We start from the raw sequence: 24,654 nt of genomic DNA, 5'->3' as shown, positions 1-24,654 counted from the left end.
TTAAGCATTTGGTGACAAGATGTAGGTTTAGGGCTAAATATCATGTATCTGGTCTACACATCCCAATTTCTATTAAAATTGTATGTTTTCAATAAAAGTGAAGAGAGCTGGATATTTATTTAATGAACAAGAGTGAACATCTTGCAATCTTATTCAGCAAACCATACAGCATCCTTGCAGAGAAGTTGGATATGCATTTTTAAAACAAGATATAGGGAAATAATATGTAGAGAAAAGAAAATGGCCATATTACTACCATTCGGAGAGACAGAGGGAAAGAGATGTCAAATAACTCATGTACCTTCTTCCTAGTGCTCAAAGTTCATAGCCTTATACCCATGATGGCAAACCTATGGCACACGTGCCACAGATGGCATGCAGAGCCCTCTCTCCAGGCACGCCAGCTGTCACCCCAGCCTAGCTCCATCACGCATGCATGCACCTCCTGCCAGCCAGCTGGTCTTTGGGTCTCTGCCACGCATGTGCAGGAGCGGGGCCTTCACCAATCTCCGCAGTTTCTCCACCCCGGTGCACCCTAGCTTCTTCCTGCATACTTGCTGCCTGTGCCTTCCCCGATCTCTGGAGGTTCCATCCTCCGCAGATGCCTCTTTGTGGCAGAAATGGAGACGAAAGATAGGGCGCCCTGGGTGGGGGGGAGAAACTGCACAGATCAGGGAAGGCACGAGAGGCAGGAATGGAGGAGAAAACCTGGGCGTGCTGGGGGAAGAAACTGTGCAGATTGGGAAAATCATGGGAGGCAGGAGTGGAGGAGAAAGCCTGGGCACGGGGGAGGGGAGAGAAACTGTGGAGATCACGAGGCTCCCTGTGCCCGGTTTTGTGCCTGAAAAACTTCCTGCACCAACATGGAAGCCAAAACGGGGATCGGGGCGCATGCACGGGGGGGGGGCATGAATGGGGGGGGTGCTCGCATTGTATTTTGGGGATTGAGGCACACACACTTTGGGCACTCAGCACCATAAAGGTTAACCATCACTGCCTTAAACCTTTCCAATGAGACAAGCACAGTCCCCAGGTGAGGAACTGGTAACTCTACTCAGGTCAACCAGGGATATGTTACCTACGTCTCACTTCCCAGAATCCATAATTAATCACAGGCAGTACACAAATGAACTTGGCTTACCAAACAGAACCTTCTATGGCATCCTAATGACTGGTGCTGCCTTGTTCATTGCTTTGTGCGTAATGAGTTCTTTTTGTCTTAACACCAGCCTAGGAAGCGAAAGCAATTGAAACTGAACTGAAATGCTGATTTAATACTAGAGTGGTTCAAGTTAAAAGCATTTCCACTTTTCACATAACCAGCTTTTGTTACAGTATACACACTGCCCTTTGCACTCTATTTCGATACAGTATTAAACATTCATTTTATCTGCAATTCATTGCATTGTTTTTCAATCTTTTCCATAGGGTGGTGGCTATCCTGGCCCACCTGGTCCTAGTGGCCCTCCTGGTCCTGTTGGTCAGCCAGGTTCACCTGTAAGTATTTGTCGTTTCTTTTTCTGCTTCCAAGTTATATTTTATATTGTTGGTTAGTTGTGCTAACCATGTCACTAATAAAGGCAAGAATGTGCATTAAACTCTAAAGAACATTGTCTGAGCACAGCAAAGAACAATAAATTCTGTAGCCTTCTGCTATTTAGTAGGGCTGCTAAAGATATTTTGAATCAATACATTTTCTTAAAGGCTGTCTTGTAGCATAGCTATTAAAGCACCAGCCCTTTTCAGGAATAATGAGGAAAAATACTGTATAATACCCAGTTTGAGGTTTGAAATGATGTTGGACATTTCAAGTTTTCAAAAATGCCTTAATACCACCAGGGTGCAAATTATCTTTTCCTTAGCTGAGCAGTGCCAAAGGAGGAACTCTTTGTGATAGAGGACTAGAAAACAGTTTAGCACTACACAAACTAGTAAACATTGTTCCATTGACCTCCCTAGGAGAGAAGCAAAGTGGATGCATTGGCTTCCATTATTAAATGAAGTCTCTCTAGCAGGGGTGGGTTCTACTTACTTTTACTACTGGTTCACAATGGGGCCGCACGCTCTTCTGCACATGTGCAGAAGCATTCTGATGACATTGGGGTCGGTGGGCGGAGCCTCCCACCAGTTTTACTACCGGTTCTATAGAACCGGTGTGAACCGGGGGCAACCCACCACTGCTCTCTAGTAAGTTTAAGCTTTGGAATGTTGAGTATTTAAAACAAAATAGGGTATCCCATCTGGCTTACTGCCAAACTATAGACTTTCTTTTAAGATAAGCAGAATTCAGAGGTAGGGAGTGGGGGGGGCTGCTTTTGAAACAATCTTGAGTTCTAGCAAATGCCTGCACAAGTTCCTGAAGTTTTCTTGGCAAGTTTTTAGAAGCGGATTGCCATTGCCTGCTTTCTAGACCTAAGAGAATGTGAGTGACCCAAGGCCATTCAGCTGGCCTTTTTGTGCCTAAGGCAGGACTAGAAATCACAGTCTCCTGGTTTGTAGCCTTGTTGCTACATCAAACTGGCTCTCATCATGTTCAATTCAGATATAATGAGAAGCAATTCTAATGCAGCCCACAGGACAGGATATCGGGGGAAGGCTGATTGTATAGTTGTGGCTACTATCTTGAGCTTTATTACCCTCACCTGGTAGACACCCCTTCCATAGATGGAGAAAGGAGGGCAAAAGAAACATAGAAAACCAACATTCCTTTATTTAGTGCTTTGTACAAAACAAGCAATTACTTATACATTAAATTATTATATGCACAAATGAAATAGAATGGATTCGTCTGGTCCAATTCCCTGTAGTTCCTAACAATCTGATTATTAAGATAGTGGAAATTTGTTCCATCTGATTGTGGATATGGTATACAGTGATCTAATGAAAGCAACTCATCTTTTCTTCGTTAGGGATCTCATGGATACCAAGGTGCACCTGGTGAACCTGGGCAAGCTGGAGCTCCTGTAAGTATCAATATTCCTTTCTGCAGATCTCATACTAGACAGTATATCATATTGTAAGACAGGCTTGTTTGTGTGTACACGTGTTAGTTTTCCAGTTTGAAAAGTAGTTTGCTTCATGAGTTAATGAAAGCATATGCCTCTTGGACTATTGTGTTGTTTAGAGGTTATGGACAGCCACCCACACATATGCAAAACTGTGTTTTAAAAGCTGCAGTTGTGTGTGTTTACCAAGGAACTTTCTAACAACATGCAAGAGCTTTTTAGAACTATGATTTTAAAAGCAATTCCAGACTGAGAGCAGACGTGGCCTACAATGGTTTGGATCTAAATATGATAGGGCAAAATTCTGTAAACTCCATCATGCCAGGTAAGAATGGGATGAATATCTAGTTCCATCCTCTCTACAATCCTGTTTCTGAAAATGTGCCTGGTAGATTGGAGAGTTTTCCAAAAGGCTGTGGCGCTGAGTACAACTGGAAGAAGGATGATATGGTGAAAATCAACTCTTCCATAAGTGGAACATTCTGCTGGATATCAACTTTTTGTTTGGAGTAGATCAAATCAGGAATAAACCAAATTACTACCTTTTTTAAAAAAGAAAGTATATATGTTTTTAAATATATGTCCCCATAAGAAAAAATATCATTATGTAACAGAATATTGTGTTATTCTATACTTAATTAAATAGAACTATAATGAGACAAAAGTGCCTCCTCAACAGGGCCCACAGCATTGTGATAAGATATTTCATATTCAGTGGCTGAACCAATTTATTTTCAAGAATTTGAAATATGGGAAACATGTGAAATTATTTCCAGTATTTGGCTATTGTAAAGCTAGTTTCTCTTCTGAGATAGTTTAATTTTTCATAGCTTTCACTCCACTGCGTAACCCATAGGCTAGACCTGCATTAGTAGGTCTTTTAAGAGGAATGGCTGTTTAAGAATCTGCAGTTTTCAGATCTCTCCTCATAGGAACACTTGAAGGGGTGTTTTTTTTCCAGACAGTCAGACAAATAAATGCAATGTAAAATAAGGATAAGAATAGGGAGTGGGGCTGTGGGGGTAGGCTGTTTTCTTTTGTTAATAGGGCATGTTACAACTCATCCTGGAATGGGACAGTAATTTTTACTACTACTCACCATTTCTCAAGAAAGAAGTGAAGATGTCAGCATGAACACACTGTGTTCTTCTGTTCCACAATTTCATTCACCAAATCCTCAAAAACAGTTTGAAGAGAAACTGTAATCACTTTGCAGATTTGGGGGAGTGAAACAGGTAGAAGTATAGAAAGATCATATCCTTGAAATACTACCAAAGCCTATTATGTTGCATAATTAGCAAAATATTTAGCTTGCTTGTTAAAATCTCACATATATTTTGACACTGTTGGAAGAGAAAGTGATGTATAAAATCAGCAACTCAATCACTTTGCAATGGCCTAGCAACCCACAAAATGTACTTCCCATACATTTTTATAATTTGGGGAAGGAGGATATGCCTTCCAATCAGTATTTGCCATTGTCTTCTTCTTAGGGCTGACAGACAATGACTGAGCCCAGGTCACCCAGTTGGCTTTATGCATAAGGAGGGACTAGAACTCACAGTGACCTGGTTTCTCTGAGAGCTAGTTTGGTGCTTTAACCACTATACCAAAGTAGCTCACACAAAAAGGAAAGTATCTGTTTATCTTTGGTTTTTATTTAACTTTATTTTACTTTCCAGGGTGCTCCTGGCCCCCCCGGAATGATAGGACCCCCTGGACCAGCAGGGAAAGATGTAAGTTTTTGATTATCAATACATGAATAAAGATAAAGAGATTTTTTGGCATATCACTCTAAAGATATATAGAGTATGAATGATATAGTTGCAGTAATTAAAGGCTCCTTCCTCTGACTTAAATCTTTTTTTTTGGGGTGGGGTGTCACAGGACACTTCAACATAGAAGGTTGCCTAATACTTAAATGGAGATTTTGAGGGGGGGGGAGAAAAGCATTGCTTGAAGAGGAAAGAGTAATAATTTTTTTAAATTATTCTACTCATATGCTGGATCCAAATGTGATTTTTCACAGATTTTGGCATCTTGATTTTGATTGATATTTCAATTGGATATTTCAATCCAATTGACCAAAGCTCTTTTATGTATTTACAGTACAGTGAAGTAGAAATCAACTAGTTTCCATCCTGTAAGACAAAATTCTAGATTTTTAATGTTTTTTTCAAAAAGAGTGTTTCTTTAAAAGTTGTTCTAAATTATTATACTGTAAATTGTTTGAATTGTTTGTATCCTAGCCTTTAGACAGCTTCTCCCATGAAAAGCAGGTTAAAGATTTAATAATTAGATTTCGTTAAAGACATACCTAAAAAAATAAGGCCTGTTGGTTAATGAGCTCCAGCAGTGCTTAATTTTTTTCCATTAGGAAAGTCATATTTTTGCTCTTCATAATTGGAAGGGTTCTATTCATTCACAAAGTTCTCAGATCTATAAAAGGCTTCTGCTGTCAGAAGAAGGAGAGGTGATTTTTGCACAATTTTCCTCAGAACACCTTATTTAGATCATATCATTCTATGGGGATAGAGAAAAATGCAAAAAAGAACATTCTGCCAATACTGTAGAACTGTTTTATGAATAGAATCCTAAGTAAATTGCAATGAGATCAAACCAACTAAATCAGCATCATCTCATTAGGAAATAGAGAATACTTCAGTTGAGCAAACACTCTACATATAGATACATATTTCTGGTTAATTTTTGTATGGTCTGTCATCGGTGAATGTATTTTGTTAGCTTTCACTACTCATATATAAACTCATAGCAATCTAGAATAGGGGTCTCCAACCTTGGCAACTTTAAGACTTGTGGACTCTGAATTCTGGGAGTTGAAGTCCACAAGTCTTAAAATTGCCAAGGTTGGAGACCCCTGATCTAGAAGACTTTCCATTCCATCATACATAAAATTGCTAGATGATGTAATGGTCAGTTTTCTGATTGAAAATGGTTCAGGAGATAGTTGTATAAACAACCACTTGTTAATTCTTTCATTATCAGTCAAAAAACCTGCCAGATTGCCTGTGCGCTGAAAGAAAACAAGAAAGATTTTGTCTGGAGGTCTACTGAAGATATCTTGGCTGTGGGGAGGAAATATTCCAGTTGCCCTAATTCTTGAAAGGCCAACCAGCAGTAGCTCCACAATATATAGCCAAAGCTTCTTTTCATCATTATGTGTTCTTATTTTCCAGTCCTTCTTAGAGTGACTATAGAATATGTGTGTCAGTGTGTCGGTGTCTATGTGTAGTAATTGTATATTGTGTTTCCAGGGAGAATCTGGAAGACCTGGAAGACCTGGAGAACGTGGATTGCCTGGCCCTCCTGTAAGTAAACACATTTTTTTAAATTTTAGGATATGTTGGAAACTAACTCTAAAAGGTACTAAGCCTTTTGAGAAACTCCATCGTGTGTATGTGTGTTTATATCCCAGCCAACTCCATTTCAATCACTTGTGTGATAAAATTATGTTATTATCCTCCTACTGCATCCTTCACTCTATTATTTCATAATTTAGGGTTGATGGGAAATGGCATGTTGTGGCATCCATCTCCACCCAGGCATAGTCCCATCCACCACCCCCTCCCCAATTAAGAAATGCACAAATAAGTACAAAAAATGCCTTCCCATCTGTGTGATCTAACAATGAGGTTACAAATAAGGTATTTTGTTTTGTTGAATTTATTCAGCCATTTCCAGATCTCCTATGTTCTTGCTTCACTTATAAGATTTATGTTTGTTTATCAATGATATTGATTGCTATTGCTAGTTCTATGGCTATGAGAAAGTTGTAGGTTTTATTCCCAGTTGTAAAAATAGCCATACCATTGCAGTCTTTCTGGGCCTATAACTTTCTTATATAGCTTCCCGGCCATTTCATTAGGTAGAAAGTGAAAACCTAACTGAGGGTGCCACAGCAATAATCTGAAAGTTATAAATCAGAAGCAATCAATCAAATTAAACACTACTGATAGCAGATGAAGCAGAGGACAAATAACATGAAATCACATCCTATGGCAACTTCTTATCAAAGAACAAAATCATAAAAAAATGTAGTGACATCCATGCTTTGTGAAAAGAGCAGATTCTTTCTGCAATCAAAGCTGAGGAAAATTGTTTTTAGATCTATTGAAAAAGAGAAAGTCATGGTATGTCATGTAATTACATGACACCTTGTAATTGAATATTCAGAAATAATCCATTCCAAGGGTCAGGTTTTTTGAAATATTGATGTATCTTTTGTATTCTGAAGTATTCCTCCTTTTGGCTTTCTCTGGCTTGATTCCCTTGATAATTCCTCAGTTATTCCATTAGCCATGCTTAAACTCTTAGGCTGTTTATCATTTCCTGATGATCATAATCTTCCAATGCAATTCTTCTCATCTTATTGTGCTCGCTCTCTCGCTCTCTTAATTTAGGGCCACAAAGGTCCTGGTGGAATGCCTGGAATGCCTGGAATGAAAGGTCACAGGGTAAGTGCTCAACCTCAAATATTCTATCATAAAAAATTGGGGGATGATATCAACACAGCTAACTCTGCTTCAGGCTTCTTCAACTTAATGCTCTCCAAATTCTTTCGATTAAAGCAATCTCTATAGAATTCTGGTGGGCATTTATCAGAGTTGAGATACAATTCATCAGGATGGCACTATGCTGGAGAAAACTACAATAGCAGATGGAACACGCATGTTACAGTCAGAAACTTTTCTAAAGGAATTGCTGAAGCAAATGCAATGAACTTTAGCTGAGTGGGTTGGGGGAGCATGAAACAGTGTAGATAGAAAAATTAGGGATCATCCTCCTTTTACAAGCTTTAGATATAGCCAAGGAGATATATAAACATTCCGGAAGTTCAGTATTTTGATTTAGGAAATTTTCTACGTGTCATTCATATATTATTTCTTTTTTTCTTTGCACAAAGGGTTTTGATGGAAGAGATGGTAGCAAAGGTGATGCCGGTGCTCCTGGTCTAAAGGTACCATTTACATTTATTACTTGTGCAGAAGAAGACAGGCTTAGTCAGATAAAATTTTTCTTTAGAAGATGTTAAACAGTGCAGTCTCTTGGGCTTCTCAGTTTATTTACCTGCTGGTCATATCTAGACCGAACTGGATCTGCCTTTTTTCCCTCTGGTAATGGCTCTCCCATTATGTTCATGTTTCACTTGCAATCCCCACATCCCTTTCTTTCTGTTTCTCAGACAAGGGGAAAAAGGTTGTTGCCATGGTCATCTGAATTGGGGGGTGGGTTTAGGGGGGTTACTACCTCTGAGGTCAAACCTTTTCTTCCAGTGTGAGATACCTAAATCTGATTTACCCAATTGCCCCAGAAATAGCAGGATTATAATCTAAATTCAGTTCACAAAATTTATAAATATATGTGTCAGAGTTCCAAGTAACACCCCCAACGAAAGAAATCTGACAAAGAGGTCAGACAATATGACTTTTTAATATATTTTTTTGCCCATTTATATTCTCTGTTAGTCAATTTTTCTGAAGGCTTCCTTATACCCATCTGTGAACAATGAGAAGAAAGTAGTTAGAGATTAGCATTGGGATTCCCCTCCCTTCCCCCTCCCCAACTTCTCAAAATAAAATAATCATGTTCCATCCCAAAAAGTTGATTTAAAAGAAATCAATGAAATATTTCTTCACTTAGAACATATTTAACAAGATGATGGACAGTTCTGAAAACAAGACTAATTAAACTGATCCATTAGGGATTGCTAGTCAGAATGGCCATATAGTACCTCTAATCATAATTTCACTCTGCTTTTGGCTGCTAGTTGTTGGAAATCTTATGTTCTTATTAAATTGAGTTTGATAGAGAGGTACATTTACCACTGCATATTGAACTGTCCTAAAAAAAAAAATCTTGTACATACCGGTTTTTTCTTTTCATGAGATTACTCTATAGACAGATGCAGTAACGTCATCCTCATCATTTGATGAAGAAAATAGGTTATCTTCAATTACTTTGTCTCTTCACTGCCCATCACATTATTTCCAATAAGATCACTGTTAGGAAATTGGAAGTTTGCTTGTTTATTCATTTCTAAAGTTTGCATGCCACATTTTCATTGATAAAAATGATCTCCGTAAGGAGAATTATACGGTATATATATTTTCAGCTGATGCAAACTGACCCTTCTTCTTTGTACTGAACTGGTCTGATGCAGAAAGAGATTCAAATATGGAAATTTGCTTTAGAGTGCTTAGGTTCTTGCTTAATTGGGAATAGGAATGGGAATATTCATCATTGGCCAAATGTAATTAGACACAAAAAAATTGTCTCCCGTGCGTAAGCTCTCAGTGTACATACAAACAACAAAGTGGATCATAAATCATAAGATACAATCATAAATCATAAGATACAAACAACAAGTGATAAATCATAAAATACCAATAGGGAAAGGTAATATGAATGATGAGAATATGAGAAAGATGGGATTAGGACAATGATGTAAAGGTGGTTTGCTCAAAATGTGGAATGATAAAGACGATGTATTGACCAATATTCCCTTTATCACATAGGGTGAAAATGGCCTTCCCGGAGAAAATGGATCCCCAGGACCAATGGTAACTTTCTGAACAATATTGTAGAAAGTATGTGGGAGAAAACAACAACAGAATTATCATAAACCTGGGATCCTTTTACTCATCTACATGGAGAAAAATCTAAAGAACTCTGTGATAATCTATTAGGTAGTAAGTAATAAGGAAACAGGTTTACATTTCCATTCTGATTGAAGAAGTACATGAAGTTTTATCACATATGTAGTTGCAATTAAGCTTAGCAATAATAAAAGTATGGCTGAGCTGAGATCCAAATATTTTTTTCAGGATACTCATTGGTGGTACCAACCCTGGGGATAAGATTATGGACACCTGAGGCAATTATAAGTATTTGCCTAATTCACATACAACGCTGGAATGGCAATGTGAAGTCAGAAGCAGGTCCCATTATTGTACTTTCTGATTTTAAATTAATCTTCCTTGCCTAAATCACTTCTGATCTGAGGAAGTATAGAAAGAACTGATTAAAAATAAGAGAAAGGGGGAAAAATCATGTTACAGATGAAACATTCATTTCCTCAAATGACTAATTTGAACTATGGTTGATCCAAATCTTATGATTTGTTTTCTTTAATGAAGGTTTTACAGCTGTCCCTTCAGTGATGAATGATTTGGGTTTGCCCTTCGTTCTCTAAATGTCTTGTATGTTTCTTAGGGACCCAGAGGTCTGCCCGGTGAAAGAGGACGAGCTGGGCTTCCAGGAACTTCAGTAAGTAGCTGGGTGAAAGTTTAATATAAACTCTTATTATCATTGCCAATTTTGATCCTCTGGTATAGATTATAGACTTTAAGAATCCTGGAAGGGACAAGATAATGGAAGTCAATTTTGTTCAGTGGTGGGTTTCAAAATTTTTTACTACCGATTCTGTGGGTGTGGCTTGTTGGGTGTGGCATGGCTTGGTGGGCGTGGCAAGGGAAGGATACTGTAAAATCTCCATTCCCACCCCATTCCAGGGGAAGGTTACTGCAAAATCCCCATTTCTTCCCGATCAGCTGGGACTTGGGAGGCAGAGAATAGATGGTGGCGGGGCCAGTCAGAATTTTTACTACCGGTTCTCCGAACTAGTCAAAATTTTCACTACCGATTCTCCAGAATTGGTTAGAACCCCCTGAAAACCCACCTCTGATTTTGTTGTACTTTCTTTGGTTTCTGTGAGTTGCTTGGGCAAAATCAGTCTTTTTGGAGACATTTTACAACTCATTTCAGGGACACAACTTTGCCATTTCTGATTCTATTGTTTTCTAGCAGTGTGTTGTCCATATTTATAATTTGGTGTATAAAAACTGGGAATTTTTGTTTGCTATTTTTGGCTCTTATGTTTTCCTCCTTTGCCTCATATTTGGCTTGCATGCTCCAATTCAAAAAAAAAAAAACTATTAGAATATGATCCCAGTTGAAGAGATTTAGTGATAAGACATGGAATCTTTTTCACAGAACAGTTCTTTTTATTTAAAAAAATGTAATTAGATAATGAATACATAATTAGATAACATCAGGTTTTTCCCATATACTGTATTTTATTATGTACATTTAAGATGTTAGGGTTCCATATTTAATTATCAAAGAACTGTGATATCTATAAATAAATGAGTTCAGAGCAGTTATGAAAGGTTATAGATCATTCATTATTGTAAGCTTTGTGATATTGCTTAGTTATTTTCAAAACACCACAAGCAACATTCATTTGTTTCTAATCAATTCCTTTGTATTTTCAGGGTTCTCGTGGTAATGATGGTAGTCCTGGAGCAGCTGGCCAACCTGTAAGTATATCTCTTCTTTCTTTCTTAGGTATTTCCCATCCCTTTTCTGATTTCCCATACTGAAATTCTTGGCTGAAGTACAAATTATGGTCCTTGGATCACCAAAATCCCATTTGAAACTTTATACTTGTTATATTTTATACCATAACAACAACCCAAATCATGGTGAATTGGACTGAGAAAGAGTGACTGGCCCAAAGTTACCCAGCTGGCTTTCATGTGTAAGGTGGAATTAGAAGTCACAACCTTCTGATTTCTAACCTGGCACCTTAACTGGGTCTTAAATAATATTTAAAATAAAATATTATTTTCAAATATTATTTCTCCCACCTATCCATTAAAAAGATCAAGGTCGCAAACTCTTGAGACCTGGACAGTAAATTTATAATGTACACTACAATTTGCAAATAAGGCAGAGAAAATAAAAATCCAGTGCTTTTGAAAAAAAAGAACCCTATAATAAATTAGCAAATAATTAGATTTGGATGGAGGTTCAAGAACTTTGTCATTGGTCACCTTATCTTGAAGGCTCCACAAGTCACCCCAAGAACAACAAGTCATATAACTAGAGATATAACTGTTTCAACACAATTTTACATTGGTTGGCTCAATTACAAGAGCCTTTTTTCCCTCTCATTTGAATATGATGTAATACCAAATAATATTTTTTTTCTTTAAGTAATCGTTGATAATTTTCAAGTAATCATATCTCTCTTCTATTTTCTTCAGGGTCCACCAGGCCCTCCTGGACCTACAGGATTTCCTGGTACTCCAGGTTTTAAGGTATTTACTATCGCATGTATAAAAAGAGACAGAGATTAAATTAACACTCTAAAAAAAGATGTTTCATATATTAGCCTATGTTTGGTATATATTCCTTCAAAGGGAGGAAAAGAAGCCATTGTTACTGTGGCATATTGACGGGCACTGCTGATACATCCTTAATTCTTTCTACCTTCTACTAGTCTATCCTCTGCTAGATACCGTTCTATGCACAGTGCATCAGCACTGGGAATATTTGAGATTTCATTGGGATAATGCTTCTTCTAAAGAATATTCATTAACACATTGCCAACCTCTTCCAACCACAAGGGATAATCCACTACCACCTTATCCCCCAATAAAGTTCTCCAGCTGCCACATATTATCAATTTGATTGATCTAACTCTTTCTCTCTCACTTCACAGGGTGAAACAGGTCCTTCTGGTCCCGCAGGCTCTAGTGGACCTCCTGGACCAAAAGGAGATGCTGGTGCCCCAGGCCAACCTGGTGGTTCTGGCCCTCCTGTAAGTATATGTTCTTTATAAAATAATGTGTCAAGTCTATTTTAGATTTTAGTAAAGTGTATTTTAGTAAGATCATAGTATTTCAAAAAAATACATAACCTAATAAAAGCTATTATCTTTTGTCAATAGGGTCCTGGAGGACGTGATGGAAATGCTGGTGCCAAAGGTCCTCCAGTAAGTGTCTCAGGCAGAGTAGTAAATGCCATTGCATTTTCCTAAGTAATGTGCATGTTGACTCAAATCATTCCATGGTATCTTTCTTGAGCACATGTTGGTTTTATCCAGGGTGCTGCTGGAATTCCTGGTGCTCCTGGTCTAAGTGGAGCTCGTGGTCCTCCTGGTCCTTCTGGGACTAATGGAATCCCTGGACAAAGAGGTCCATCTGTAAGTCATCAGCATGTTATTTTTTATGTCATTATTACATGAAAAATGAATTCAGATACACACAAAATGTGCCATGTTGTAGAAATCTGCACAATGTCTTTTGACAGAAGGACATGATTTGGGTAGAGGGAAATAACTCCTAGGTTTCAAAGTTTTTTTTTTCTTCATTTTTTTTCAATATGTGGAGATTGTCAACTTTTTTCTTCCTATTGTGTAATTTTGATAATCTAAAACATGAGAGAGCCAGAAGGTCCAAATATTAACTGTAAGAAAATATTTTAAGAGAATTACATGCTGAGTAAGAATTTGTAACATTTATAGATGATCTCAGAGAGGAGGGGCAATATATATGTCTCCTCATTTATATATTGAGGCAATAAACATGTAAGTGTAGATCAGATATTCACTCTGAAACGTCTCAATTTAAAGAAGTTGACTTGGATCCAGAGGTAATGTTCAAGTAATATGCTCACTTGTATATCTGCCTCCCTGTAACATTCAAAGGGGTTTCTATGCCCCATGTTTCCATTTTTGTGGCGTTTTCTGTTTCCTATCTTCTCCTACAAGGAGAAATATACCAGAATAGCACTGAGTAAAGGACTAAAATCAGAACAAGGATCCAGAAAGGAAGTAGGATTCTACCTAGGCCTCTGCAAACTAGATACAAGCTTCATAAATCAAATCCAGCAAAAGGCCTTCTACTTTTTTTTGCTAGGTAAAAATAATATAAAATGGCCTTCTATACTGGCAATATAGAACAACAGCCAAAGATCATTGCATGGTTTATCATCTTTAGATTATACACATTTCTGTCATAGACTGATTCTGTAATAGCTGTCTCAAAACATCTTACATATTTGTATGCCATCTTCATTCCCATATCAATATCCCCAATTCTCAATGACATCTCACTGTGAGAAATCTATCTAGTGCTTGCAGAAGAATTCACAGAGTAACAGTATTGACTCACATTCTCTTTGTGCACACGATTCTTTGGATCCAATTCCAAATAAACTCTTGTCTTTGATTGTAAGCAAGATTCTAATCTACTACCAAGATCTGTGTTTGGTGGGACTGAACAAATCAGATTTGACAAGACAATTCATCAGTCATTGTGTTCTTTTCAGGGTGAACCTGGTAAAAATGGTGCAAAAGGAGAGCCAGGAGCAAGAGGTGAACGTGTAAGTATTGATTTATACAACTGTAGTAGATATGGGTGGGACAGGCCTGCCCTTTTTACTAAAATAGAATAAACCTTAATTTGAAAAGCTGTATTGTTCTGTTAAAAGTTTATCTTGAATGACACTAGTTTTATCAATGACTGTTTGATGGCATTTTGTTATAAGGGTGAAAATGGCACCCCTGGTGGTTCTGGTCCTCCAGGAGAAGAAGGCAAGGCAGGAGCACCTGGTCAACCTGGTACCAATGGCATACCTGGAGCTGCAGGAGAACGGGCAAGTACAAGTAACAAGTTCATTTTAGACAGGAACACAAGGCAACCTATGGTAGTCAGCACTCCTTTTCTAGATACGTTTGTGCCTAAAAGAGATTAAAGTGGTGAGATTATGCACTATTTGTGTACATCAGTTGTGTCCATATTGCTAATTAAACCAATGGGATTATTCAGAAGAATTGGAATTAAAAGCAGTATGATGGTTGTTCACCAGAGAAATGGCAATGGGATTGTTAATGTTGATAGAGAGAATTATCTTGTTATCATTATTTTTCTTCTGCTACACTCTAGAAGCAAAATTTCAGTTTGTTAACAAGGATATAATCTTAGTTATTTTAGTCATTAGATATCAGAATAATCAGACATGGGAACACAAATTTAAAGTATGCATTGACTTCTCAACTTCATTACTATGTGATATACCTACCATTAGAAATTCCTTCATGAGTTTTTCAATAAAACTGTCTGTGTTTCTATTTTTTCAGGGTGCTCCAGGATTCCGCGGTCCTGCTGGTCCGAGTGGACCTGGAGGTGAAAAGGTAAAGAATATATTTCTTACTTAGAGTTTTGGTTTCCAAAGATATTTACTACTTTTTGTTCAGGTCACATTATGATTTGTAATCCCCTTTTCCTTCATATCCTTGTATGATCATATTGTCCAATGTCATTTAAGGGGGCACCTGGTGAGCGAGGTGGTCCAGGCAGCACCGGTCCAAGAGGAGCTCCTGGAGAACCAGGACGGGATGGCAGCCCTGGCCTTCCAGGAATGAGAGTAAGTAGAAATTTCCTGGGTGTAGAATATAAAACTCAGAGACATTATTAGGAAAGATGCTACAAGAATAAAAAAAGACCAATGCATTCTCTTATTAATGATCAGATTCCATATTTCCAGAATGTAAATATTTGTTACATTTAATGCAAACATCTCGAAAGCAGTTCTGAGAATCAGTTATATCTTTATAGATAATACTTCACTGTTCCTTTAAGAATGTAACTCTAGAAAGTTTGAGGTATAGCTCTCAGAGAATTTGACAGGCTGTGAAGGAAAGGGAACAGTATTAAATATATGACCAGGCCATAGTCTTTTGAAATTGCTTTAATTTTAATTAAATGTCAGTGCTAGTCAATGGGTTTAATTAATAGCTCACTCATTATTTTTGGGAATAAAGGACCCAGTATATCTCTAAAAGGCAAAGTCTTTAGCCCAGGATAAATTGTGAAGCCCTGCTATATAGGTTTTTATTAAAGTAAAGAAATGACTGTAATATTCCTGACTTACAGTAACTATCTTACTTATACCTTGTAGTATTAGCATCACATATTTCTGAGCTCTATTGATGCCTCTCTTGATTTGTTTAATAAAAGTACTTGAAACAAATTATCCAACCAGTTCTATATCCCCATTTGTATTCTTAATCCCTATTTACATAATAAAGTAGGGTTAGAACAGCTATTGCTTTGAACATGCACTTATTACATAATATTGTTTTTATTTTCTTACTCAGGGTTTAACAGGAAGTCCAGGTGGTCCAGGAGTAGATGGAAAACCAGGTCCTTCTGTACGTTACTATATTCTGTTGTTTTACCTGATACTATTTTTGTTACTGTGCCTTACCTTGATGTCACTTTATGAGCCTTTAATTTAGTTGCTTATTTTGCTTCTTGGGGAATTATTTACAAGCATTTCATTGACCATTTTATTTAATGGCTTTGTAAGCCTTTTTACATAATCTTGGTATTAACATCCATTATTACCAGAAGTGCATTAATTTCTGCTTCTGAAAAAAATCAATTATATTTTAAGTGATCAAATAGGATAGCACTATTTATTTATTTAGTCATTCATTCATACATACATACATACATACATACATACATACATACATACATACATTATTTATTCTTTCATTCATTCATTCATTCATTCATTCATTCATTCATTCATTTGATATATCGCACATTTCATTGGTAAAGTAATGCTGAGTGGCTTACAAAATGGTAAAAAATGTAAATATAAAAACTTATTAAAATTAATAAATCTTAAATAAGAACTAAAAGGGGATGTATGGCAGGGGGGAAGGGTTTTCTTTTTTACATCATCAACCACCTCCAATGAAAAGTGCCCGGATAAGGGCATCAAACCTGCTGGCAAATCCATATGTCAAGGTCCTTCTGGAAAGTCAGAAGGGTGGGGGCAGATCTCACCTCTGGCAGCAGAATGTTGGGAAGGGACCATAGTGGAAAAGTCTGTTCTCTTTGACCTCACAAGATGAAATTCCTTGACAGACAGGGTCTGTACCAATCCCCTTCTGCTAGACTGAATGGGGTGGGCTGATCCCATCATTTAAATGTATCTGTGAATGTTTAATCTCAGGGGTCTTCCAGTGTTTTCTTATGTTTCTTCCTCTCTTCATCTCTATGACTTTCAGGGTTCACCAGGAGAATCAGGGCGGAGTGGTCCCCCAGGCCCAGCAGGTCCACGAGGTCAACCAGGTGTGATGGGCTTCCCTGGTCCAAAAGGCAACGAGGTCAGTATAACCTTGTTATTATCCAGACTACCCTTGGTTTTAGGATGACATTTTTTTACATTTCTCTTGAGATGTCAACTCTTTGTTTATCAAAAGTAAAACTAAACAAAGAAATAAGCTCTCAAGTGTGTATTATTCACAGAAATGAAACTAATAAGAAAATATCCAACCATGTTACTATGAGCATGTTAAATTGAAGTTGCCTTTGAACCCTATAATTTTTTATATATAATAATTGGTAAGATATTAAACTTTATCTTTTGTATTTTTAGGGTTCACCAGGTAAAAACGGGGAAAGAGGAACTTCTGGACCTCCTGGTGGACCGGTTAGTAAACTCAATCTTTTAATAATTTATTTCACTCTTTCCACATGTATACACCCACATATAGAATTCTGTTGCCCGTGTAAGCTAATCACTATACCATTATTTAACAGGGGCAACCTGGAAAGGATGGTGAAGCAGGAGCACAGGGACCCCCAGGACCTGCTGTAAGTAATAGAAACATAAAAGTCATGTATTAATACTAACTTACTGTATATGTATATCTCCTATATTACTAAAGAGTAATGGATGCAAGCAATGAATAAGACAATTTTTCATTAACTTACTAGTCATCATATTGTTTACAGTGATGGGAAGAATTATTTGAGCCCATCCTTTGATCACAGGATCTATTGGAAAGCAATATTTTTCAAAATAGTGAATTAGCCTAAATCCTTGAAAATTAGATTGAGTGGAATGGACCACTGACTATTGTAACTCTACAATAGCACATTAATTTTTGTTGTCTTTTTTATTATTTAATTAATACTGCTGTTGTCCCTTTGGGGTTTTGGAAAGCTTCATATCCAGGAACAGAAAGTTATTGCCGCTCAGCACAAACGACCTAAGGAAGGGGTTGTTGGGGGGATGGAAAACCATGAATGATATTCTTCTTTTCCCAGGGTGGTCCTGGTGAAAGAGGAGAACAAGGAGCAACAGGTCCACCTGGATTCCAGGTATGCTGATATTCTTCAATGCTTGCTTTCTAAATAATGCATTCAAGCCAGAATCAAGAAATTAGTGAAGAAAAGTAGAAGCTTACGGTTGGCTGATTTTGTCCACCAAATTATTTCATGTTTTATTTATTTTATTTTTTTATTTAATGTGTATGGTGGTTCACAATAAAAAGTGGTGACACTGAATGCTATAATCACAAGAATGACATACATGATGTTAATGGCCTGACTATGCGCTATTTCAAATTTTTATAAAAATTCATCAGGTACAATAAATCTCTATTTCTGATATTTTTAAATGCAATCTTGAAAAAAGAGAGGAATATGCATTAAACAATAATCGTATTTCCCGTAGGGTCTACCTGGTCCTTCAGGACCTCCTGGAGAGAGTGGAAAACCTGGCGATTCAGTAAGTTGTCCTTTCGTCTCTCCCCAATAGGGCTAAAAAGGATATGTAATGCTATAAGTATGGAGAACAATATAAATTATAATTCCAGAAATATGACCTTGTTCTGAAACATTCTTTCTTTTCCACAAAAACAAATCTCTATAACTTCACTCCAAATTCAGCTTTTAAGAAAGTTCATTACCTATTATTTAGATATAATTCCAGCTATTTTTATAATAATGTCTTACAGAAATCAAACTTATTATATACTTCCAAAGCCCCCACTCTCTCTCTCTCTCCCTTTCCCTCTCTCTCTCTCCTTCCCTCCCTCTCTCTCTCTCTCTCTCTTGCTCGCTCTCTCTTCCTTCTTCAGAAGTGGCTATTCTTTTAGCTAAACTCAGTGGAACATATGATGTATTGGAAGAAGATCAATGTACTTAGTTGTGTCATTGACTGGACAGACACCTCAGGTGGAATTGTTTGGCTGCATCTAGAATATTAATGAAGTTGTCACCCATGAAAATATATAAATAATAATCAAATTATCTTTGTTTCACAACAGGGCCCAAAAGGTGAAAATGGACTTCCAGGACTTCCAGGAGGAAAGGTAAATTTGGGTACTAATCTGGTCACATAAAAATGTGAAAACAAAGAACTCAAACAAAACTAAATGGTCTTATTTCTATTAGGGTGAAAATGGCATCCCAGGCGAACGAGGCACACCAGGAACTCCAGGTCCCCCTGGAGCTAGAGGTGGTCCTGGCCCTGCTGGCCCTGAAGGTGGAAAAGTAAGCTGAAATTATTGCACTTTGTATACCTAAATTATGCTCCAGGTACTTTTTTCCAGGTGTCCTAATAATTGTTCTGGAAAATTTGATTTTAGGGCCCTGGTGGTCCACCTGGTCCTCCTGGTGGTATGGGACCTCCAGGATTGCAAGGAATGCCAGGAGAGAGAGGAGCTTCTGGAAATCCTGGACCTAAAGGAGAAAAGGTATCTTCTTTTATATTTCCCTTGATAACAAGATAATACCATCCAAAATTATGAAGAGCAGCCAAACTAGGATTTATTATCAAGCATTACTAAGCTTAACCAAATTGATTTAAACTTTTGAGATTGATATCACTTATTCATAAAACTTGATGCAGGGCACTATGTGTAAGTAGTAAAGTAGATCTCCAGGTTGCATAAAGCCCATCTTCTGTATGTTGAGAAGAGTAACTCCAACTGAGGTTAATGGATTTAGGGAAGAGTGCTTAGAATAGGGCTAGTGAATAATTAGGTTCACCTACTTCAGAAGTGGAAGTTGTTAATGCTTTACTCTTTGTCCACTAAGTCAATGTCCTGCTTCATGTCTCCCTGCTGATTGTATTTGTTTAATACTCTTTATTATATAATTTTAAATAAAGACTTAAATGTTGCTTTTTAGTTTGGGAAAAGCTTATGAACTGCATGGTGCAACAGGTTGCTGTTGGTTAGCTCAGTCACAACATATCTACTCTTTTCTTTCATTTGGATAGGGAGAGCCTGGAAGCAGAGGAGGAGATGGTGCACCTGGTAAAGATGGATTACGAGTAAGTAGATTCTGCCATATCATGGATAATTTGTTTGCTTCATCTAATTTACAACAGAACAAAATTGGTTCCAGCAGAGCATATAGCTTTTTAAAGGTTTTGCATTTAATATTATAGCCTGGATATTTTTAGGCATGCCAAGAACTTCTAATGCTGAGGAAAAGTTTAGGAAATGTAGTTGATTGATTAGTTGCATCTATTTCCAGATTATCTGTAGCAACTCCTTCCTTATCTAACCAAGATTAAGAGAGAGGCACAGCAAAATCCTTATCTCTAGGGATGCTTGAGTCTGAAACTTCAGTTTTTGCCTCAACCCTTGCTGAATGTAGCCTTCCAAAAAGACACATGTATTTTATAGCCATTTTCAGGAGCTCTTCCCTTAATGTGTGCAATTTTGTAAATATTTTAATAAGCATTTTTCTATAGTAATAAGAATAAAATTAAAAATAATCTAGTTGACCTAATTTTCCCCAGATCTACCAAGATTCTTTGAAGAGGCAGATGGGTTTATCCTCCAGGACTATTACTGGGTTGAGAGTAGTTTCTTGATGAGAATATAGTGAACAGAATGAAAAGAAGTAGAATAGGCTTATAGGCAAGCATATACAAAATGGATGGACTGAGTTACAGTGATGATGGATGTAACATTGAAAGAACTGAAGGACCAGGTAAGGGACATAGGGAAAATCTAGCTATGTGATTTCTAAGAGCTGGCATCCAATTGATTGCACATAATCAATCAATAACCAGCCAATCATATAAAAAGTAATTCTAAGGCTTTTTAAAAGTTTAGCTTTTCCTCATCTTTCAAAGAGCTAGAATTAGAATCCCTGAAACATGGGGGGAGTGGGAGGAGGAAATATAAAAATATTGGTTAACAAAAACAGATTTTTTTTCTCATTTCAATCAATTTATGCAATGGCAAATTGATTGACACAAATTAAAGAATCCGCTATAATAAATAAATATCTTGCCAAGTCCCAAGCATTGTGACATTTTGTTAAACATCATCAGGCTCTATATCTTTTATCTTTGATAATTCTTATGCATATTCTCTCTGCCTATGAAATTTCAGCATAACAGGAGACAGACTGGATTAGGAAGGCAAAACTAAAATGAGCAGAGGTTTTCAGTGCAGGGAAGAGTATTCTGAATATTTTTGCATTTCTATACTTGTTGATTGATGAGCCCATGCTTCCAACTGATTTTTACCTTTAACATTGTAGGGGCCTGTAGGATCCATTGGACCTCCTGGTCCATCTGGCCAATCTGGTGATAAGGTATACATTCCATCCATATGTTAATGTACATTAAATTCCTTTTGAAGAAAACGATTCTGAAATAAAAGCTTTCTTTATTTCTTTATTTCTCTTGTAGGGAGAACCTGGGCCTGCGGGACCCCATGGCCCATCAGGTCCCCGTGGTGGTCCGGTAAGAAATTCTTTCAATTGCACAATCTAATTACATTTTTAGGTGTTTCATCCTTTTCCTACGATTTTCATACAAAGAGGTTTTTTTTTATTTGAATAATCTTAATTGGTTTGGAAAGTTAGATTACTTTCTTGATAAGAGTAATATGCTAGAATACTCTTGTTCTTTTCAACCTATCTAGAAATTATATTTAAATTTAAAACATTAATACATTTCATATTATAGATAATTTAGAGTAAATATCTACAATTAAAGGGGCGCAGTGGCTCAGTGGCTAAGACACTGAGCTTGTCGATCGAAAGGTCGGCAGTTCAGCGGTTCGAATCCCTAGTGCTGTGTAATGGGGTGATATCCTGTTACTTGTCCCAGCTTCTGCCAACCTAGCAGTTTGAAAGCATGTAAAAAATGCAAGTAGAAAAATAGGGACGACCTTTGGTGGGAAGGTAATAGTGTTCCGTGTGCCTTTGGCATTAAGTCATGCCAGCCACATGATCACGGAGACTTCTTTGGACAGTGCTGGCTCTTCAGCTTTGAAATGGAGATGAGCACCGCCCCCTAGAGTAGGGAACGACTAGCACATATTTGCAAGGGGAACCTTTACCTTTACCTATCTACAATTAAGAATATTAATTCATATCTCAAAAGCTGTATCTTCAGTTAACAGCATAAAATTCTTCATAACCAATGTTAATTAGAAAAAAATAATTCAAGCTCTTACTCTCCTATCTTCCTAAAATTGTTTGCCTCCTTCAAGAGTGATACACTGTCACTCTTCCATTAAAGTCATAAAAGAGGAAATGGACAAGTAAATCCATAAATGAAAATAACATAGGAAGTAGAAATGGAGGTCATCAGCAGGTGAATTAGGAACAGGGATAGACTGCAACCATCTGGCTTATATCCTAAGGCAGAGGTCTCCAACCTTTCTGGGATGGTTTCATGCATACATGCACACACAGACCTACCCACCGTTTTCACAACCCAGTTCTGAATGGGCTGTGGCCTGGCACTGGGCCACAGAGCAGGGGTTGGGGATCCCTGTCCTATGGAACACTGTCTTCAAAAAATATTAACCCACTTCTTGTTCTTTGTTGTCAATTCTGCTTTCACAAGAATTGGAAAACTCAAATGCAGCTTTCATTGGATTAATAGAGGCTGACAGACCTGTATTGATCCCCTTTGATGCTGCCTGCAAAGCCAAATGTTGCAATGCCTCTCTGCACCAGAGTGGAGGTTCCAGCCATCTGATTGAGATGGCTCTCTTGAAGCACTCTGGAGGGAATTAGCAGTTCTTTACAAAGCCCTTGTGTGTATTCAAAAGTGCAGAAATCTCTCACTCCATCTGAAAAATTCACACAATAACAAAGAGCTTGGAATAACTTTATGATAAAGGTTTTGGTGGAAGAAGTGTGTTAGAAATACATATTATTGTAAGCAAAGGAGGGTAGCTGAGTGAGGCAAAGAATAGCAATAGTACTTCGACTTATATACTGCTTTATAGTGCTTTACAGCCCTCTCTAAGTGATTTACTGTGTCAACGTATTGCCCCCAACAATTTGAGTCCTCATTTTACCCACCTCAGAAGGATGGAAGGCTGAGTCAACCTTGAGCCTGTGAGATTTGAACTGCCAAATTGCAGGTAGCCGGCAGTCAGCAGAAGTAGCCTGCAGTACTGCTCTCTAACCACTGCACCACCATGGCTCATAGAATGGTGTTAGCATAGTGGAACATTTTCCTTGTAGGGTTAGTTATGCTTCTTCTCTATTCCTTTGTCACCTGCAGGGTGATCGTGGTGAACAAGGGCCCCCTGGTCCTGCTGGCTTCCCTGGAGGTCCTGTAAGTATGAAGATATTTTAGCATAAAGGGTGGGAAAGATTTGTTCTACTGGTTGAGATGAATTGAAGTAAAGTAAATAAATAGCAGAGCAACCCAAAGCAAATATCAACCAGCATATCAGGCAGCTGATAAGAGGCCTGTTTGTTTTGTTCAAAGCCTGATTGTCTATTAGTATTTCAGGAAGATTTGTCCTACTTCCACTTCTACTAAGTCTTAGTAAATATCATTAACTATTAAGGTTTAACACTTGCAATATCTAATCTTTATATAGGGACAAAATGGAGAACCTGGTGGAAAAGGAGAGAGAGGCCTTCCTGGTGAGCGAGGTGAATCTGGACCCCCAGGAATTGCAGGTCCATCAGGAGGCCCTGGTGCCCCAGTAAGTGTGCTGTAATCTATGTGTTCTATGTATTCTCTACTGTTTTTGAAACTTGATTTATCCTGTATCTTTTGTAAGAGAAACCATCGACTATATTGATTCCATTGAAATGCATGTATTGATTGGTCTGTTCTTTACTTTAGTATTATGGTGCTAATTCTCATATCTTATCTAGGGTCCAGCTGGATCAGCAGGACCTAAAGGAGAACGTGGCGGTCCAGGCCCTGCCGTAAGTCTTGTTTTTTTAAAAAAAAATGTTTAGTAAACTAGTTGATTTTTGCATCCAAATTCTTAGGGCCTCTAAAAGACACCATAGTCTAAAGACAACACACTAATTTCTTTAAAAAGAAACATAAATAAAGTAAAAATGTCCTTTTAATATGGCATGTTCCAGTTCACCTGACATTTCAGTTCCAAAATGTTCTCAGTGGTTCAGTAGTGATCCGTGGGCTTAGAACAATCAGACTTTTCCATTTGAATCTTATAAACATGTACTGTGCATTCTTCTTCTTCTTCTTCTTTTTTTTTTTTTTTTTTTTTGGAAATAGCTATGTAAAGGACAGATTTGGGTTTTTTTAGGTTGGAGCTGGGAAAAGCGCAGTCTAACAGCTACTTGTAACCTATCAGTTTTTCTTGAGATCCATTTATTTAGAGTCATGTTACAGCAAGCTATCGTACAAGAGATGTAATGGCCTTTTAACCAAATCGTCAAATGCAAACAGTCTCCTTAGAGACTGTTTGGTCTGGTGATTAGGGTACCAGGCTAGAGACTGGGAGTTCTAGCCCCATCTTGGGCACAAAGCCAATTAGGTAGCCTTGGGCCAGTCACTATATCTCAGTCCAAGGAAAGAAGGTAATGGGAAATCACTTCTGAAAAACCTTGACAAGAAAACTGCATGGACCAGGCAGTCGTCAGGAGTCAAGACTGACTCAGAGGCAAAAGAAATATAAGTGGTGTATTTATTGTATGTGTAAAGAGTATATCAGTTTCTTGAATTTGGTTTTTCCATCTCCTGCTGAGCAGTAGTTGATAACTTGTTAATGTCATCTATA

The 24,654-nt window shown here is 37.6% G+C and overlaps 1 protein-coding gene across 1 annotated transcript in view; it reads left to right on the top strand.

Moving 5' to 3' along the window:
• COL3A1 (collagen type III alpha 1 chain) overlaps positions 1 to 24,654 on the top strand; it is a 71,905-nt gene that overhangs the window by 33,437 nt on the left and 13,814 nt on the right. The window contains exons 6-37 of the mRNA XM_070940720.1: positions 1,429 to 1,497; positions 2,910 to 2,963; positions 4,688 to 4,741; positions 6,281 to 6,334; positions 7,427 to 7,480; positions 7,930 to 7,983; positions 9,542 to 9,586; positions 10,239 to 10,292; positions 11,300 to 11,344; positions 12,074 to 12,127; positions 12,532 to 12,630; positions 12,760 to 12,804; positions 12,916 to 13,014; positions 14,142 to 14,195; positions 14,361 to 14,468; positions 14,953 to 15,006; positions 15,141 to 15,239; positions 15,973 to 16,026; positions 16,897 to 16,995; positions 17,268 to 17,321; positions 17,432 to 17,485; positions 17,942 to 17,995; positions 18,351 to 18,404; positions 18,946 to 18,990; positions 19,073 to 19,171; positions 19,267 to 19,374; positions 19,902 to 19,955; positions 21,182 to 21,235; positions 21,333 to 21,386; positions 23,169 to 23,222; positions 23,494 to 23,601; positions 23,777 to 23,830. Of these exons, the coding sequence (XP_070796821.1) occupies positions 1,429 to 1,497; positions 2,910 to 2,963; positions 4,688 to 4,741; positions 6,281 to 6,334; positions 7,427 to 7,480; positions 7,930 to 7,983; positions 9,542 to 9,586; positions 10,239 to 10,292; positions 11,300 to 11,344; positions 12,074 to 12,127; positions 12,532 to 12,630; positions 12,760 to 12,804; positions 12,916 to 13,014; positions 14,142 to 14,195; positions 14,361 to 14,468; positions 14,953 to 15,006; positions 15,141 to 15,239; positions 15,973 to 16,026; positions 16,897 to 16,995; positions 17,268 to 17,321; positions 17,432 to 17,485; positions 17,942 to 17,995; positions 18,351 to 18,404; positions 18,946 to 18,990; positions 19,073 to 19,171; positions 19,267 to 19,374; positions 19,902 to 19,955; positions 21,182 to 21,235; positions 21,333 to 21,386; positions 23,169 to 23,222; positions 23,494 to 23,601; positions 23,777 to 23,830 (2,094 nt within the window). The remainder of the gene's footprint in view (positions 1 to 1,428; positions 1,498 to 2,909; positions 2,964 to 4,687; positions 4,742 to 6,280; positions 6,335 to 7,426; positions 7,481 to 7,929; positions 7,984 to 9,541; positions 9,587 to 10,238; positions 10,293 to 11,299; positions 11,345 to 12,073; positions 12,128 to 12,531; positions 12,631 to 12,759; positions 12,805 to 12,915; positions 13,015 to 14,141; positions 14,196 to 14,360; positions 14,469 to 14,952; positions 15,007 to 15,140; positions 15,240 to 15,972; positions 16,027 to 16,896; positions 16,996 to 17,267; positions 17,322 to 17,431; positions 17,486 to 17,941; positions 17,996 to 18,350; positions 18,405 to 18,945; positions 18,991 to 19,072; positions 19,172 to 19,266; positions 19,375 to 19,901; positions 19,956 to 21,181; positions 21,236 to 21,332; positions 21,387 to 23,168; positions 23,223 to 23,493; positions 23,602 to 23,776; positions 23,831 to 24,654) is intronic.

The sequence above is a fragment of the Pituophis catenifer genome, unplaced genomic scaffold (genome assembly GCF_029215685.1).
Source record: "Pituophis catenifer annectens isolate HBS135680 unplaced genomic scaffold, rPitCat1.0.hap2 SCAF_1, whole genome shotgun sequence".
Classification (NCBI taxonomy): Eukaryota; Metazoa; Chordata; class Lepidosauria; order Squamata; family Colubridae; genus Pituophis; species Pituophis catenifer.
Note: the sequence above shows the minus strand (reverse complement) of the source record. Positions and strands in the feature narration are given on the sequence as shown.